Genomic DNA, 13674 nt, shown 5'->3' with positions numbered 1-13674 from the left:
TAAAGAGATTTGACTAACCTACAGACTTTATTATCATTTCCAGAGACTACATATCCCTCAGGCTGATCCATATATATCTCTTCTTCTAGATCTCCATTCAGGAATGTCGTTTTGACATCCATTTGATGGACCTCAAGATGATATATGGATGCTAATGTGATTAACACTCGGATTGTAGTAATTCTGGTAACAGGAGAATAAGTGTCAAAATAGTCAATCCCTTCTTTTTGTTTGAATCCTTACTTCATGGGCTTTGAATTTATCTCTTGACCCATCAGGTTTTAGTTTTCTCTTAAACACCCATTTACATCCTATAGTGGTACACCCAGGAGGTAAATCTACCAACTCCCAAGTGGCATTAGAGATAATAGAGTCCATTTCACTTTTAATAGCCTCTTTCCAGTGTTTAGCTTCAGGAGAAGTCATAGCATCTCTATATGTCACAGGATCACCTTCTATATTATAGGTGATAAAGTCCTGACCTAAATCCGTAGACACACGTTGCCTCTTTCTCCTTCTTGGTTTTGTATACTCACTAGATTCATCTAGTCTAGAGTTACTTGAGGAAGGTGTACCCACTACGGATAGTGGGACCTCTACGGAAGAAGGCTCATTTCTAGTAGGAATACTAGATTGAGGTATTCTCGTCTTCATAGGAAATATATCCTCAAAAAATGTAGCATCGCGAAGTTCTACAATAGTATTTGCATCTATTCCAGGAATTTCTGATTTAATAATCAGGAACCTATATGCAATACTATTTTGAGCATAACCCAAGAAGATACAATCTACAGTCTTTGGACCAAGTTTTTTCCTTCTGTGTTCAGGTACTAGTACCTTTGCAAGGCACCCCCACACTTTAAGGTATTTCAAACTTGTCCTTCGGCCTTTCCAAAGCTCATATGGTGTTTTATCCCTTGACTTCATTGGGACTCTATTTAGCACATGGCATGCAGTGTATAGAGCCTCCCCCCACATAAAGTTGGGTAATCCAGAACTGCCTAACATGGAATTAATCATATCTTCAAGGGTTCGATTTTTTCGTTCTGCTATACTGTTGGATTGAGGACTATATGGAGCAGTTACCTCATGGATTATACCTATATCTTGACAAAATTTTTGAAACAGGTTCGAGGTAAATTCTCCACCCCTATTAGACCTTAACCTCTTAATAGTTTTATCGGTTTGATTCTCAGCTTCAGATTTAAAAACCATAAATTTATCTAAAGCTTCATCCTTAGTTTTTAGCAAATAAACATAACAATAACGAGAGTGATCATCAATGAAGGTGATGAAATACCTTTTATGATCTCTTGTTATTACACCGTTAAACTCACAACAATCAGTATGGATTAATTCTAAAATATCAGAATTTCTATCAACTGATTTGAAGGGTTTTCGGGTTTGTTTATATTGCACACAAACTTCACATTTTTTCCTATCATTTATAGCATATTTAGGAATCATGTCAAGGTTCATCATCCTTTTCACGGTATTAAAATTGACATGTCCTAATCTGTCATGCCATATATCATAAGACTCAATGTTATATGAACAACCAATATTAGTAGATTTATTTAAGGTAGCATTTTCTACATTGAGTTTGAATAAACCTTCATTAAGGTAACATTTTCCAATAAAGGTTCCTAAATGTAATATTACAACTTTATTACATTTAAAGTTCAACTCATAACCAGCACGGACTAACTTTGATCCACTAATCAAATTCCGACGGACCACTGGAACATGGTGCACCTCATGCAGTGACAGGACTTTTCCAGAGGTGAACCTCAGGTCAACTTGTCATATCCCAAACACCCTGGCTGCAAAATGGTTTCCCGTGGTCACGGAAGTGCCTTCAATTACCTGATAAGTAAGGAAGGCAGAGTGATCAGCACAACAGTGTACATTAGCACCTGTATCAACTAACCATTCATTGGGTTGATAGATCAAGTTTAGTTCGGGTTTGAAGGTAACAAACCTATCGCTGGTGTCGTTACTAGCAGTCACGACATTTACTTGTGCCTTGGTGTTGGATGTATTGCTTTGGTTTTCTCCTTGTCCTTTCGCTTAGGGCAGAATTTGGCATAATGTCCAACCTGTCCACATGCCCAGCAAGGCTTAGGTTTGGTTCCAGTTTTCTTTTGAACCTTTGGGTTGGGTTTCATCTTGTTCTTCATTTTCTGATTTTTGAATTTCTTCTTGTCAGATGAGACTACTACATTCGCTTTTGGAATAAAATCCATAGGCATTCTTGTATCATCATTTTTATGTTGCTTCCGATGTTCTTCTTAGATATTTAAGGCAATCATCAAATCTTCTAGAGAGATTTTCCTCTCCGATGTTTAAGAGTCATGACAAAATCTTCCCAACTCGGAGGCAATTTTTCAATGATAGACAAGACCTGAAATTTTTCAGGTAAAGGCATATCTCCTTCAGCAAGACCATGAATTTGAACTTGGAATTCATGTATCTGCTCATCCACAGATTTACCTTCAACCATTTTGAAGTTCAGAAATTTTGTCACAGTATACTTTTCTAAACCAGAATCTTCGGAGTTATATTTTTTATCCAAAGATTTCCATAGCTCTTTAGCTGAAGAGGTTGAGCAGTACACATCAAATAGTGCGTCTGAGAGGGCAGACAGGATTCTCCCATGGCAGAGATAATCCCTTTGCTTAAACCTCTCTAAGGCAGCACTACGGGCAGGTTCCTCTTCATTAGGTGAAGGAGGGTCTGTTTCTATAATGGAGAATAGCCCTAACGTAGTAAGCCAAAATTTCATCCGTTGTTGCCAACGTCTGAAGTTTTGCCCGTAAAATTTCTCGGGTCTAGCACTAGCCTCATCAGATCCTATTACCCTATCATTCATCATGTCTATTGATGCAGGCAATAAATTCTCTAAGAATGTTGTAATATAAAGCAATATAAGCAGTATTATATTCGCACAAAAAATAGCATGCAATAGACAGATAAATAAAGGAGTAGGGTTTAGAATATAGTTATCCAGTTGAAGCGTCGGCACACCAATTGTCCTTAGAGAATTTATTGCCGCCTTACGGTGCAAAGGCTCTCCGGCAAAATTCTCCCAAGATCCGACAACCGCTCGTCTCGTCCGTAGGTGCACTCCAAAACGGACGCGACAATCGGACCCAACCTCAGATCGCCGGAAAACCAAGCCTCAGGACAAGAAAGCAGCGAAAAACTCGACGAGAAGAAAGCAGAAAACTGTGCAGAATGAATCGCACAGAGAAGAGAGAAGGTGGAGAAAGCTCGAGGCTTGAGTGAAGAATAGAGGTGCTGCAAGTAGAAACGAAGCACTGCTTTGCTAGCGAGGAAACGCGTCTCAGTGTCGCGTCTGCGTCCCTTCCTCACGCGCGGAACAAAACCGAAAAACCAAACTTTGGTTTGGTTTTGGTTCAGACCGAACCGGAAACCAAACCAGCAAAAACAGACCGGGCCGCCCGTGAGCGCAAGGCCCACGGGCTGGGGATTTACACCCCCCCCTGCGCGCGTTAATCGCGTACGTGACGCCCGATTTATGGATTTCCGGCTCGAACCCCCCAAATCCACTCGATTTGGGCTTGGCCCGCGCATGCGTGTAGGTCCCCTTATCATTGCTAAGTAAGGATGGAAGGGCTTCCTATATAAGCCCTTCCAAGCTTCTCCACTTAGCAATGTGGGACTAAAAACACTAACAAAAAAAAATGCTTTGAATTTAAAACAAAATTCAACATAATATACTTATAAAGCATGGACCATTACTTGCAAGACTTAAGGAACAGGGCTATATTGGGGAAAATGCCCTCCAACATTGGGCCAAAAATCAAATTACCTGTAAGATTGATGTCATCAATCCAGATATCACCATTCAGGTCAAGCCCTTATCACACATAACTCCAGCCATGAAGCAGGCCTTCAATAGACATGTGGAAGCCTTACTAAAATTGAAGGTAATTCGGCCCAGCAAATCAAGACATCGGACCATGGTCATAATACTACAATCCGACACAAGTATAGATCCAGTTTCGGGAAAAGAAATAAAAGGCAAGGAAAGAATGATATTCAACTTCCGAACCCTGAACGACAACACTTACAAGGATCAATATAGCTTGCCTGGAATCAATATGATCTTGAAAAGGGTAGGAAATTCTAAGATCTATTCAAAATTTGACTTAAAGTCAAGATTCCACCAAATAACCATGGATCAATGGAGTGGACGACCTTCATTTGTCCATCAGGATTATACGAATGGCTAGTAATTTCATTTGGCTTGAAGAATGCACCAGCGATTTTTCAAAGAAAGATGGATTTCTATTTTAAAGGTACGGAAGATTTTATAGCAGTTTATATTAATGATATTCTAGTATTTTCATAAACGGAGAAAGAGCACATCAAGCATTTGGAAATCATGCTTAAAATATGTGAACAACATGGATTGGTTCTATCTCCAACAAAATGTAAAATTGGAATACCAAGAATTGAGTTTCTTGGAGCAGAAATTGGTGAAGGAAGGTTACGACTCCAGCCCCATATTATAAAGAAGATCACTGAAGTCCAAAATGATCCATTAATGGACAAGAAAGGTTTGAGGTCCTGGTTGGGCATCTTAAATTATGCTAGGACATATATACCAAACCTTAGCTCAAAGCTTGGGTCGTTATATGAAAAAACATCGCTGCATGGAGATAAAAGGATGAAGGAGTCCGATTGGGCTCTTGTAAAGCATATCAAAGGCCAAGTACAGCAACTACCTGACCTTGAAATTCCCCCAAAAAAGGCCTATATTATTCTAGAAACATATGAGTTAATGACTGAGTGGGGAGGCGTTTGTAAATGGAAGCCAGAAACAAACTACAACACTGCTAACAATAGGATTTTACTTGGTATCCACCTCACAAGAGGTGACTAGTCCAAGGATCCACGCACACACACACACCTCCACTAATAAACACTCCTTTTCGATAACTACCGAAGGCGGAGAAGCCCTACAAGACTCTCAATACAAGTAGAAGAAAGGGTAGTAAAGAATAAGCAAAAGCTTACAAGAGATGCAGTAAAAATGCACCTACATTGTCCATGTGTCTACCTGTATTGTCAAACATCGAAACCATGACCAAGACTCAAGCTTGGTCAACTAGGTCAACCTTGACCTGACGGATATTGTACCAACAGAGGTGTTTGTAAATGGAAGCCCAAAAAGAACGACCCGAGGACACTAGAGAAGGTATGTGCCTACGCTCATGGTAAGTTTACTATAGTAAAATCTGTAATTGATGCGGAAATTTTTGCCGCAATAGAAACTATGAGCCCCTTAAAAATTCATTTCCTGGATAAAGAAGAAATTACACTGAGGACAGATTCCCAAGCCATCATCAGTTTTCATAATAAGTATGTTAGAAACAAGTCTTCCAGAGTTCAATGGATTGTTTTTACGGACTTCATTACTGGCACCGGGGTAAAGGTAAATTTTGAGCATATTGATGGCAAATTAAATGTTTTCGCTGACACTATGGTGGTACTAACAGAAGAAGGTATCGGGGGATCCGCTCAATTCCCTCTACTAACGGAATACAAAGACTTAATGCATGATACTGTCAAAAATATACTCCTTCCTGAGGAGCATCAGAAGCGCCGAAGGATGAAAGAAATTGAAGATCAAGCTATTCAAAATGCATCTTTGGCCATTAGTGAGCTGGAACTGATTCAGCAGATGGAGTATGATTTTAATCACAAAAGGCATCTGGGAGGAGTAAGAGATAATTATTGGACCGAGAAGCTCCTAATAATTCAAGAGACACGAAAAGACCTTTGAAGAGCATCCAATGCCTTACGAGACATCTATAGTATCATACAGGAGACTCCACCATAACTCAAAAGCAAGTGGTGAGTCCAAAATTCAAACACGTGTAAAAGAAAGGATTGAATCCCGGGAAGCTATCCTTTCAATAGCTGTAAAGAGTACTTTATGACTCAGCAATGTGACATAAAGAAAAAATGTTGAGTCAGTGTGAGTTGTAAAATCTATAATGGCCGACAAAAGTGCTGAAAAAGAAGGACGATGAGACCAAATGAGGGCACCCGCTTCTTATCATCGCAACTTTGTCGAAGCAATATAAAGACTTAGAGTGTCGAGGTTTAAACACACATGAGAAACACCCATATATTAAGTTACTATGTGGAATTCTTGCTCTTTGAAGGACCAATTCTTAATTTATGCTTTACCTCCACCAAGTACCTCTTCACTTGATCAACAATCCAAAGTCGTTGCATAAAGTTCGTTAGAAAAATTATGAGATTTACGATTTTTTGTTGGTAAGGATTAAAGGATCTTGTTATCCTTTTACGATTCCGTCTTTAAAGAATATAAATTCTTCTCTATTGAAAATTAGAAAAATCCAGAAAAAAACAGGTCGCATGGATCAGGTCAGCTGGTTGGGCAATTTAAACGGGTTGATCGGAAAAGAGTTGAAAATTCTGTGTAGGCTGGATGGGTAATCGGGTCGACAGGTTTAGTTGATCAAGCTAGCTAGATGGGTTGAATGACTCAATCTGATTGGACAAGTCAAAGGGTCAAAGGAACCAGTTAGTCTAAATAAGATGGTCAAGCGGAACAATTCCAATGGACAGGCCGAATCAACCAAATTGGTAGCATCAATCAAACAATGCAAGTGGATAGCTGGAAAATCAATGTGAGTCATACAAGACATGTTAGTCGGATGATCTAGACAAGTCAGTTAGACCGACTCAAATGAGCAACCTCAAGTAAACGTGATTCACCATTAAAACCAATGCATATTAATTTTAACTAAAATGATTTATCTTGAAATATATATATATATATTTATTTATTTATTTATTTATTTATTTATTTCAAGATAATATATACATAAAGTTACAATTACATAAATAGAGTCTTCACTTTAAATTGAAACTCTACCATTCAGTACTCAATATTCACAGCAAACTATTCAAAAAGAAAACTAGAAACAAATTTTTCACGGACTGACTAACTGCATAATCTTTCAGTCGGAGAGCTGAACTTAAACCCCAAGCAAGTTATGTGGGCGATGTCGATAGGAATGCAAGGGCCCCTGCCATTTTTATCTCTCTAGATCAAACAAGAACTCTGCCATCAAGATGGAATTTGAAGGGGCTGCATCACAGCAGTCCCAGAACAATTCTGATCTTTATCATGAAACTCTCCTGTGGCGCTGTAAGATAAAGCGACAATAGAGTCAGATAGTTCAGAAAAAAAAAAAAGAATTTATTGTGTAGGAAAGACCCATCAAATAGAAAAAAAAAGGTAGAGAGAGATAATTGTCTTCTATATGATATGAGAGCAACGTAACAATTGAGAAACAATTATTCCAAGTCTGTATGATATAAGAGAAAAAGTAATGAGAAACTTGTACAAGCAACTACTCAGACCTTGTATACATTGTTCTCTTAATCTTCCTGAGAATCTTCTTTCAACATCAATGAAGCAAACAAACTAAATCTCACCTCAACTAAGAAAATTGCCCATGGACATTTGGTATACTAGTGACTAGGCACACGATATATGGCATCTTCAATATGGAAAAATACCTTATATGATTGGGTATGTCAACACACTCCCACACAGCCAACCACATGCCTAGGTCACACTCTGCACACACCTACACCGGACTCTAGGCATGATGGTAGACCACATGCAACCCAATCTCATCGAAAGCACAACACCTTTCTCTGATTTCCTTTATTTTTAACCTCTTTTCCAACCAAGAAACTAGGAATGTAAATGAACTGAGCAGAGCCGGATTAACTTTCTTTAAACTTGATCATTTTAGTATCAAGTTTGTCCAAAATAAAAGCCTTATCAAGATTGAGCTTTTTCTCGAGCTCAACTAGCAGTTTTATTGTCCTTATCATTTTGGAAAATTGTTGACAAATTAATATTTCTAATTTTAACATATTATGGATGATTAAGCATTGTAAAACAGTATAAATTAAAAACAAATTAAAAAAAATAAAGGAACAAGTTCATAAGAGAGATTTAGACAAATTAATAAAAAAGTTTGTTCATAAATTATTCACGAGTTTTGTTAATAAACCAATAATGCATGCAAGCTTATTTGTTTTATATATTCTTTTACTATCAAATGAACATAAATTCTTATCGAACCAAACACCAAGCTTGCTAATAACAAGCTGTTCTTATAGAGAACAAGTGAGCAAAATACCGATTATAAGATAGCGTTGCTACTCCAACTGTACCAGAAACCTTATTTCGTACCTTACGCACATATACCTAAATAAATAAAATTGAGACAAACGTAAGGCAATTTTGAAAGCATATTAGAAGTCAAGACATATAAATGATGATTGTGAACCTCAACACCAAGTCCAGTAGTCAAATTCCGATCGCGATGAATGACAATTCCATTATCACATTTATTTACAAAATGTGCACTTCCACTAATATCATATAGGTTAGGTGCCCTACCATCCCAATTGTGTAGCTGAAAGTATGTTAGTTTCAGAAGAAAAATCGAAACATCAAATAGAACATGAATACCATCCTAAACTGTATACCTGTTTTGGATGGGCAACAAACCACACATGACAAGAGTGCTGCTCAGCAAAGCACTTGACCTTGGTAAGCATTTGGCTCACATACTCTGTTTCTGTTCTGTACACAAAAAGCAAGATTGGATTACTAAACACAAATGGCTAGAAACACCTAATTTAAACTAAAATTATGTCTGAGCAATCAAGAAATGCTCACTGAAAGTTGGAACGTTGATGATCAAGTTCATTATATGGGTCAATAACAAGACCACGAACACCATAACGAAGAACTGCAAGTTTAGCACAGTCAAGAACCCAAGTTACAGATGGAAGGCAATCATCCTCGCACCTATTATAGATTCAAAAAGCAATCAATTGCCAGCTGACACAGATCAAAAACAAATTACCACAAAGCTTTTGTTTATCCAATATATCCGACTAGAGAAAGAGAGAGAGTTAATATATCAAGAAATTTATGTGTAAGATGAACTACACAGTACTATCAAGCAATTTATATGTAAGATGAACTACACAGTACTTCCTTTGTCTAGCTACATGGACATCAATTTGGCTGTAGTTTAGTGGTGAGAATTCCACGTTGCGTCCCCTCGGGACGGTCTAGTGGCTAGCACATGAGGTGTTGCCACCATGAGGTCTGGGGTTCGAATCTCGGCAAAGCCGAGGTAAATGTCTCCCTTGTGTGCTAGTCACTATTCCAACGGTTAGTAACCGCCCGTGATTTACCTACTCCGTGTTGGCCTGGACGGGTTGACGGCGGCGCTGGGGGCGAGCGTATTCATTTTGCCACCATGTGTATGAAGGAAAAAAAATCAAAATCACTGGAACAGAGACAAACTGAATATGCTTCCACATAAAGACTCACCGAATTAGATAAAATGTATCATCGAGCCATTTTTTTCCCGCTTCAAATTCCTCAACAGTCATTCTGTCAGTAGATCCACCATAATTAAAAAGATCCATGAGCAAATAAGTTAATATCAGTATAAAAAAGAACAAAAGTAATAATTAAGAATGAAATAATTGATAGCAAATTTCAGGCAGACACAAATTATAAAAGGTGGTTATGCCATATCTAGAATAAAGTTTAATGGATCAAAATATAAGCAATGTTAAAAGCAAACGTGAAAAGGGTGTCTAATTATAGAATTAACCTAATCTACATTTTTTATCATACATCAACTATCAACCAACAGATAACAATGAATAAAAATATATTATGATGGTATAGACATGTTCAAAAGCAATTCTAGACTTAGTTAAGTTGACTTAATTATAGTTGAACATAGACTCTTCCCCGCGATCCTGCATTAGCAGGAGTTGCATGCATCGGGCTACCTTTTTTTAATCAATTTGAGTAGCGTCTAAGGTGTGGAGGACGACTAGTAAAAATGATTTAATCGGATTTAGTATCACTAAGGAAATAATCTATCAGAAAGTTCAATGGAAGATCCATCAAGCTCAAATCACTGAGACTTACATAGCTTGGCAATGATTATGACTCCATAGATCGACAATGTGGAAAAAATAATGACTGTTTGGGGAGTAAGGAAAGTTAAGACAGATATAATCATATTATGTGAGTTCTAATTTTTTTTTTACTTAAATTCACAGAGACACCTATATATAGAGCTCTAATATAATACCAATGGACATGATAACTCATTGGAGGCTAACCCACATTTTGAAGCACTCATTTAATGGTTACCTCTCTACTCCTATTTCTCTCCTTTCTCTCATAGGAAACACGAGCTCCTCAACACGTTGGAGCATAAATAATTCAGTTTCTAGTTTGTTACAAAATAGAAAACACACACACACACACACACACACACACACAAATAACAAATTTCAAATTTGTTTAGAATTATTGTATAGAGGATTTTATAGAGAGAAATGTAGATACAATTTATGGGTCTGCTGAAACTCTAGAATGATTAAATGCTACATTCTCAAAGATAACATATCAAATTACTCGCGGAGAAGATAATAGCAAGTGTAATCCCATTGACTGTTGATTACCACACGAGCATGTTTTCTTCAAATGGAGCATAAAATTGAGAGAATCCTAAGTCACCATTTTGAACAGGTAAACTATCATGAAATTTGTTACCTTGCACTGAAGAAGGGTTTCTTAATGTGCTTTTCCAAAAGTTTCCGTGCATGTTCTTCAACCTAAAAAATCAGCATCATAAATAATGCAACCACAAGAAAAAAGTAAAAGTAGAAGATTCACATAGTAAACCTTGTTTTCCATTGAACAGAGTGCAAACTTCCATCCATGCCTTTCATTGATATTACATAACAAGGCATCTATCCACTCACTTTTGCCTGAATTTGGAACGCCTGTTATTAAGGTCAGCTCTCCAGCCACAACCTGCTCAAAAAACAAAATAAATTTCCAAGTAAATCTTGCATAAAATTGTAAACATTGACATGTATCTATGAACTCCCGTCTTGCCTAAGAATGTCAAAGAAATTGAGATTCTTTTATATCATTGATCCAGAATTGGTAACTAATAGATTAAAAAATGCCACAAACAATAAATTTTGAGGACAAATGTTATAGACTCGAATATCTACAAAGATGGCAACTCACAAAGAAGCTATTGCATGATTAGCATGGGACAAAAAAGTGTAAATTGATACAACCGCATGCTGGATGCTGAATTAGATAGTTGGCATAAAATGAAGCCTAACCATTGGACTTTGTGGCATCATTTTGGCATCTTAAGTTCAAATTTTTTGAAAAAATAAAATACGAAAACTAATCCTGATAAAAGGACATACACATGAGATCCTTAATAAATCATTTTTGGCATCTCAAGAGCAACATATGAAAAGATTAAATTGTTGGTTAAAATCTGAATGATTTGAGGTATTATTGCTGTAGTAACCTCTAAGAATTTACAAGATAATATATTATTGAGGCATAAGAAATTTCTCAATCCAATGGATCACATGAGATTTATAATCACAATTCTAATATAACAACTAGCCACCAATTTTCTGCACTTCCTATCAAATATTATGATATAACAAAAAAAATAGCAAGAGTCCTAAAAGTTAGCTATGAAGTTTCACCTACATAGCAGACAAGAAGCTAAGCCAGCATAATCATAATAACTCAGTCAATATAGAAACCAGTTCTGTAATATCATATCAAGGAACACTAGTATATTGTAAATTATTGACAGCAGCTAGTGCATTGCAAGCAAGCAATAAGGTTTTTGCAGGATGAAGTGTTGCTTTGGCTCAATTATTCTCTTGATCATTTCATGCAACACCATAATCATATTAATGCAGAGCACTTTTTATTTATTTATTTTGAGTGGGTCATGCAAGTGGTGCAACTCTGTCAAAGCAACTCAAACTCAGATGAAGAAGATGGGGAACACCTTATAAGCCCTCAAAACAAGAGTAAAACCATGTTAACAATTGCATTAATCTTAATATAAGATCAATAATTAGATAAGATGTGTATAGTAGACACAAAATAGTTGGGAATCAAATTTTGCTGCTGTTTGTTGTCATGTAAGCCAGGTCATTAATGATTTTGTGGTTGTTTGTCTAAGAGTGGTGATCTTGTCCGAAAGCTGAGAAGACGACGGGTGGGAACGTGGTTCTGGTGTTGACTAGAAGAAGACTCCACACTGTCTTGCAAAACCAAGAAAGTTAGTGCTAGGCCAGGGAAGGGGTCCCCGACATTAGCCCTCCGACGTTCAAGTCATTGGTCCATGTATGAGCCGCAGAACAGTAGTAAAAAGACCGTCGCAATGGCAATTATCACCTACGAAGAATCCAATACATCCGCCGGTAGATGGCGACCCCTTTTTATAGTGCCACGTAGCGTCTATGCATGCATCCCAAAGCAAGTAACGCTTTCCAAAGCTTAAGAAGTACATGGGGCTGAAAGTGTCTCGACGCTTTTCCTGCCGCGTACTAAATTCGATGTGACATAATCGAAAACCTAAAGCACGACGGTTCGCGATATTCTTTGTTGCTCACACACAAATTTTCAAAAAGGGCAATGACAAGATCGCGTAAGGGGAACCAGGCGATGGGGCCTCGCCGAGCTAGTGACTTGGCCGCTGAGAAGTCACCAACTCGACCGCATCGGCTGGAGCCCGCTCTTTCCATTCGACCAACTGTTGCCCGAGAGGCGACATATTAAGGTCTGATCGGCCAGGGCGATGGGCCGGATAACTTAGTATTTGGCCGCACAGACGATCTGGTGGGCATTTCACGTCCGACCGGCTCTCAAGGTCTGCTCGACCAACTTTGATTTATCCACACTCCGCGGTCTCGTAGCCCACCTAGCCCTGTGATTTTAACCGTTTGACTTTGACATTCATTTCAGTCGGTCTTCCTTACTTTGACCCTCCTTGGGGGGGCCATCTTCATCACTGTATCACAAATCTTCCCCTCAAATTTAGTCGAAAGAGACTGTAAGTCCAACTGACTGGACAATTAGTATTTTTAACCTTCTTCTCCCCACCATACGTCGGGCTTCCGGATCGCCGTCAAATTTAAGAAAACTCGCTCTCAAAATGTGGACTGGAGGCTGATAACGCTTAAATCGAACGCGGACGACGGTTAGCCATTTGTTAGCTCTTTTTTTATCCCTTCTCCCAAAGATCCTCATAATCCCAGTGCGTTTTAATTACCGCTGACCTGATTTCTCGAAAATCACTCAAATCTATTTCCATTAATGCGAAGCATGCCCAACATGCTTTTTAATTATGCGCCTGCTAATTATATCCTTTCATCATAAATGCATCTGATGATCTACCTCCATGTGTCATTTTTTCCGCGTCGAATGTAACATGTGACAAGCGATCGCGATTCGGCGACGCACGGCTTTCAACACCGACAACCCAACAGCCTCGCTTTCTTGCAAACCCCACCAGACGTCTCTGATTAACCGACGGCTGGGCTTTTTAAACCCTTTATTTCTCCCTTCGCCGTATCGGGCTAGTCTTCATCTTCCTTGCTACTTGCTCTATGTTCATCGCAGGCGATTCTTCCCAAGTAAGTTCTTTCTCCTTTCTCCCTTGGACCGATGGCGCTTCACCTTCTCCTCCCATCATCTCGGCCGTGGTA

At 38.3% G+C, this 13674-nt stretch overlaps 1 protein-coding gene across 2 annotated transcripts in view; it reads right to left on the bottom strand.

Moving 5' to 3' along the window:
* Positions 1 to 6901: 6901 nt before the first annotated feature.
* Positions 6902 to 13674, bottom strand: part of LOC121997419 (twinkle homolog protein, chloroplastic/mitochondrial-like) — a 32631-nt gene continuing 25858 nt past the window's right edge. For both annotated transcript variants that reach the window (XM_042551814.1, XM_042551815.1), the window contains 7 exons: positions 10685 to 10746; positions 9437 to 9499; positions 8771 to 8902; positions 8578 to 8674; positions 8376 to 8504; positions 8226 to 8293; positions 6902 to 7214 (listed from right to left, as the gene is read on the bottom strand). In XM_042551814.1, the coding sequence (XP_042407748.1) occupies positions 7136 to 7214; positions 8226 to 8293; positions 8376 to 8504; positions 8578 to 8674; positions 8771 to 8902; positions 9437 to 9499; positions 10685 to 10746 (630 nt within the window). In that variant the 3' untranslated portion in view covers positions 6902 to 7135. The remainder of the gene's footprint in view (positions 7215 to 8225; positions 8294 to 8375; positions 8505 to 8577; positions 8675 to 8770; positions 8903 to 9436; positions 9500 to 10684; positions 10747 to 13674) is intronic.

Source organism: Zingiber officinale, chromosome 6A (assembly GCF_018446385.1).
Source record: "Zingiber officinale cultivar Zhangliang chromosome 6A, Zo_v1.1, whole genome shotgun sequence".
NCBI lineage: Eukaryota > Viridiplantae > Streptophyta > Magnoliopsida > Zingiberales > Zingiberaceae > Zingiber > Zingiber officinale.
The sequence above is the reverse complement of the archived record's forward strand: the minus strand, read 5'-3'. Positions and strand labels throughout refer to the sequence as shown.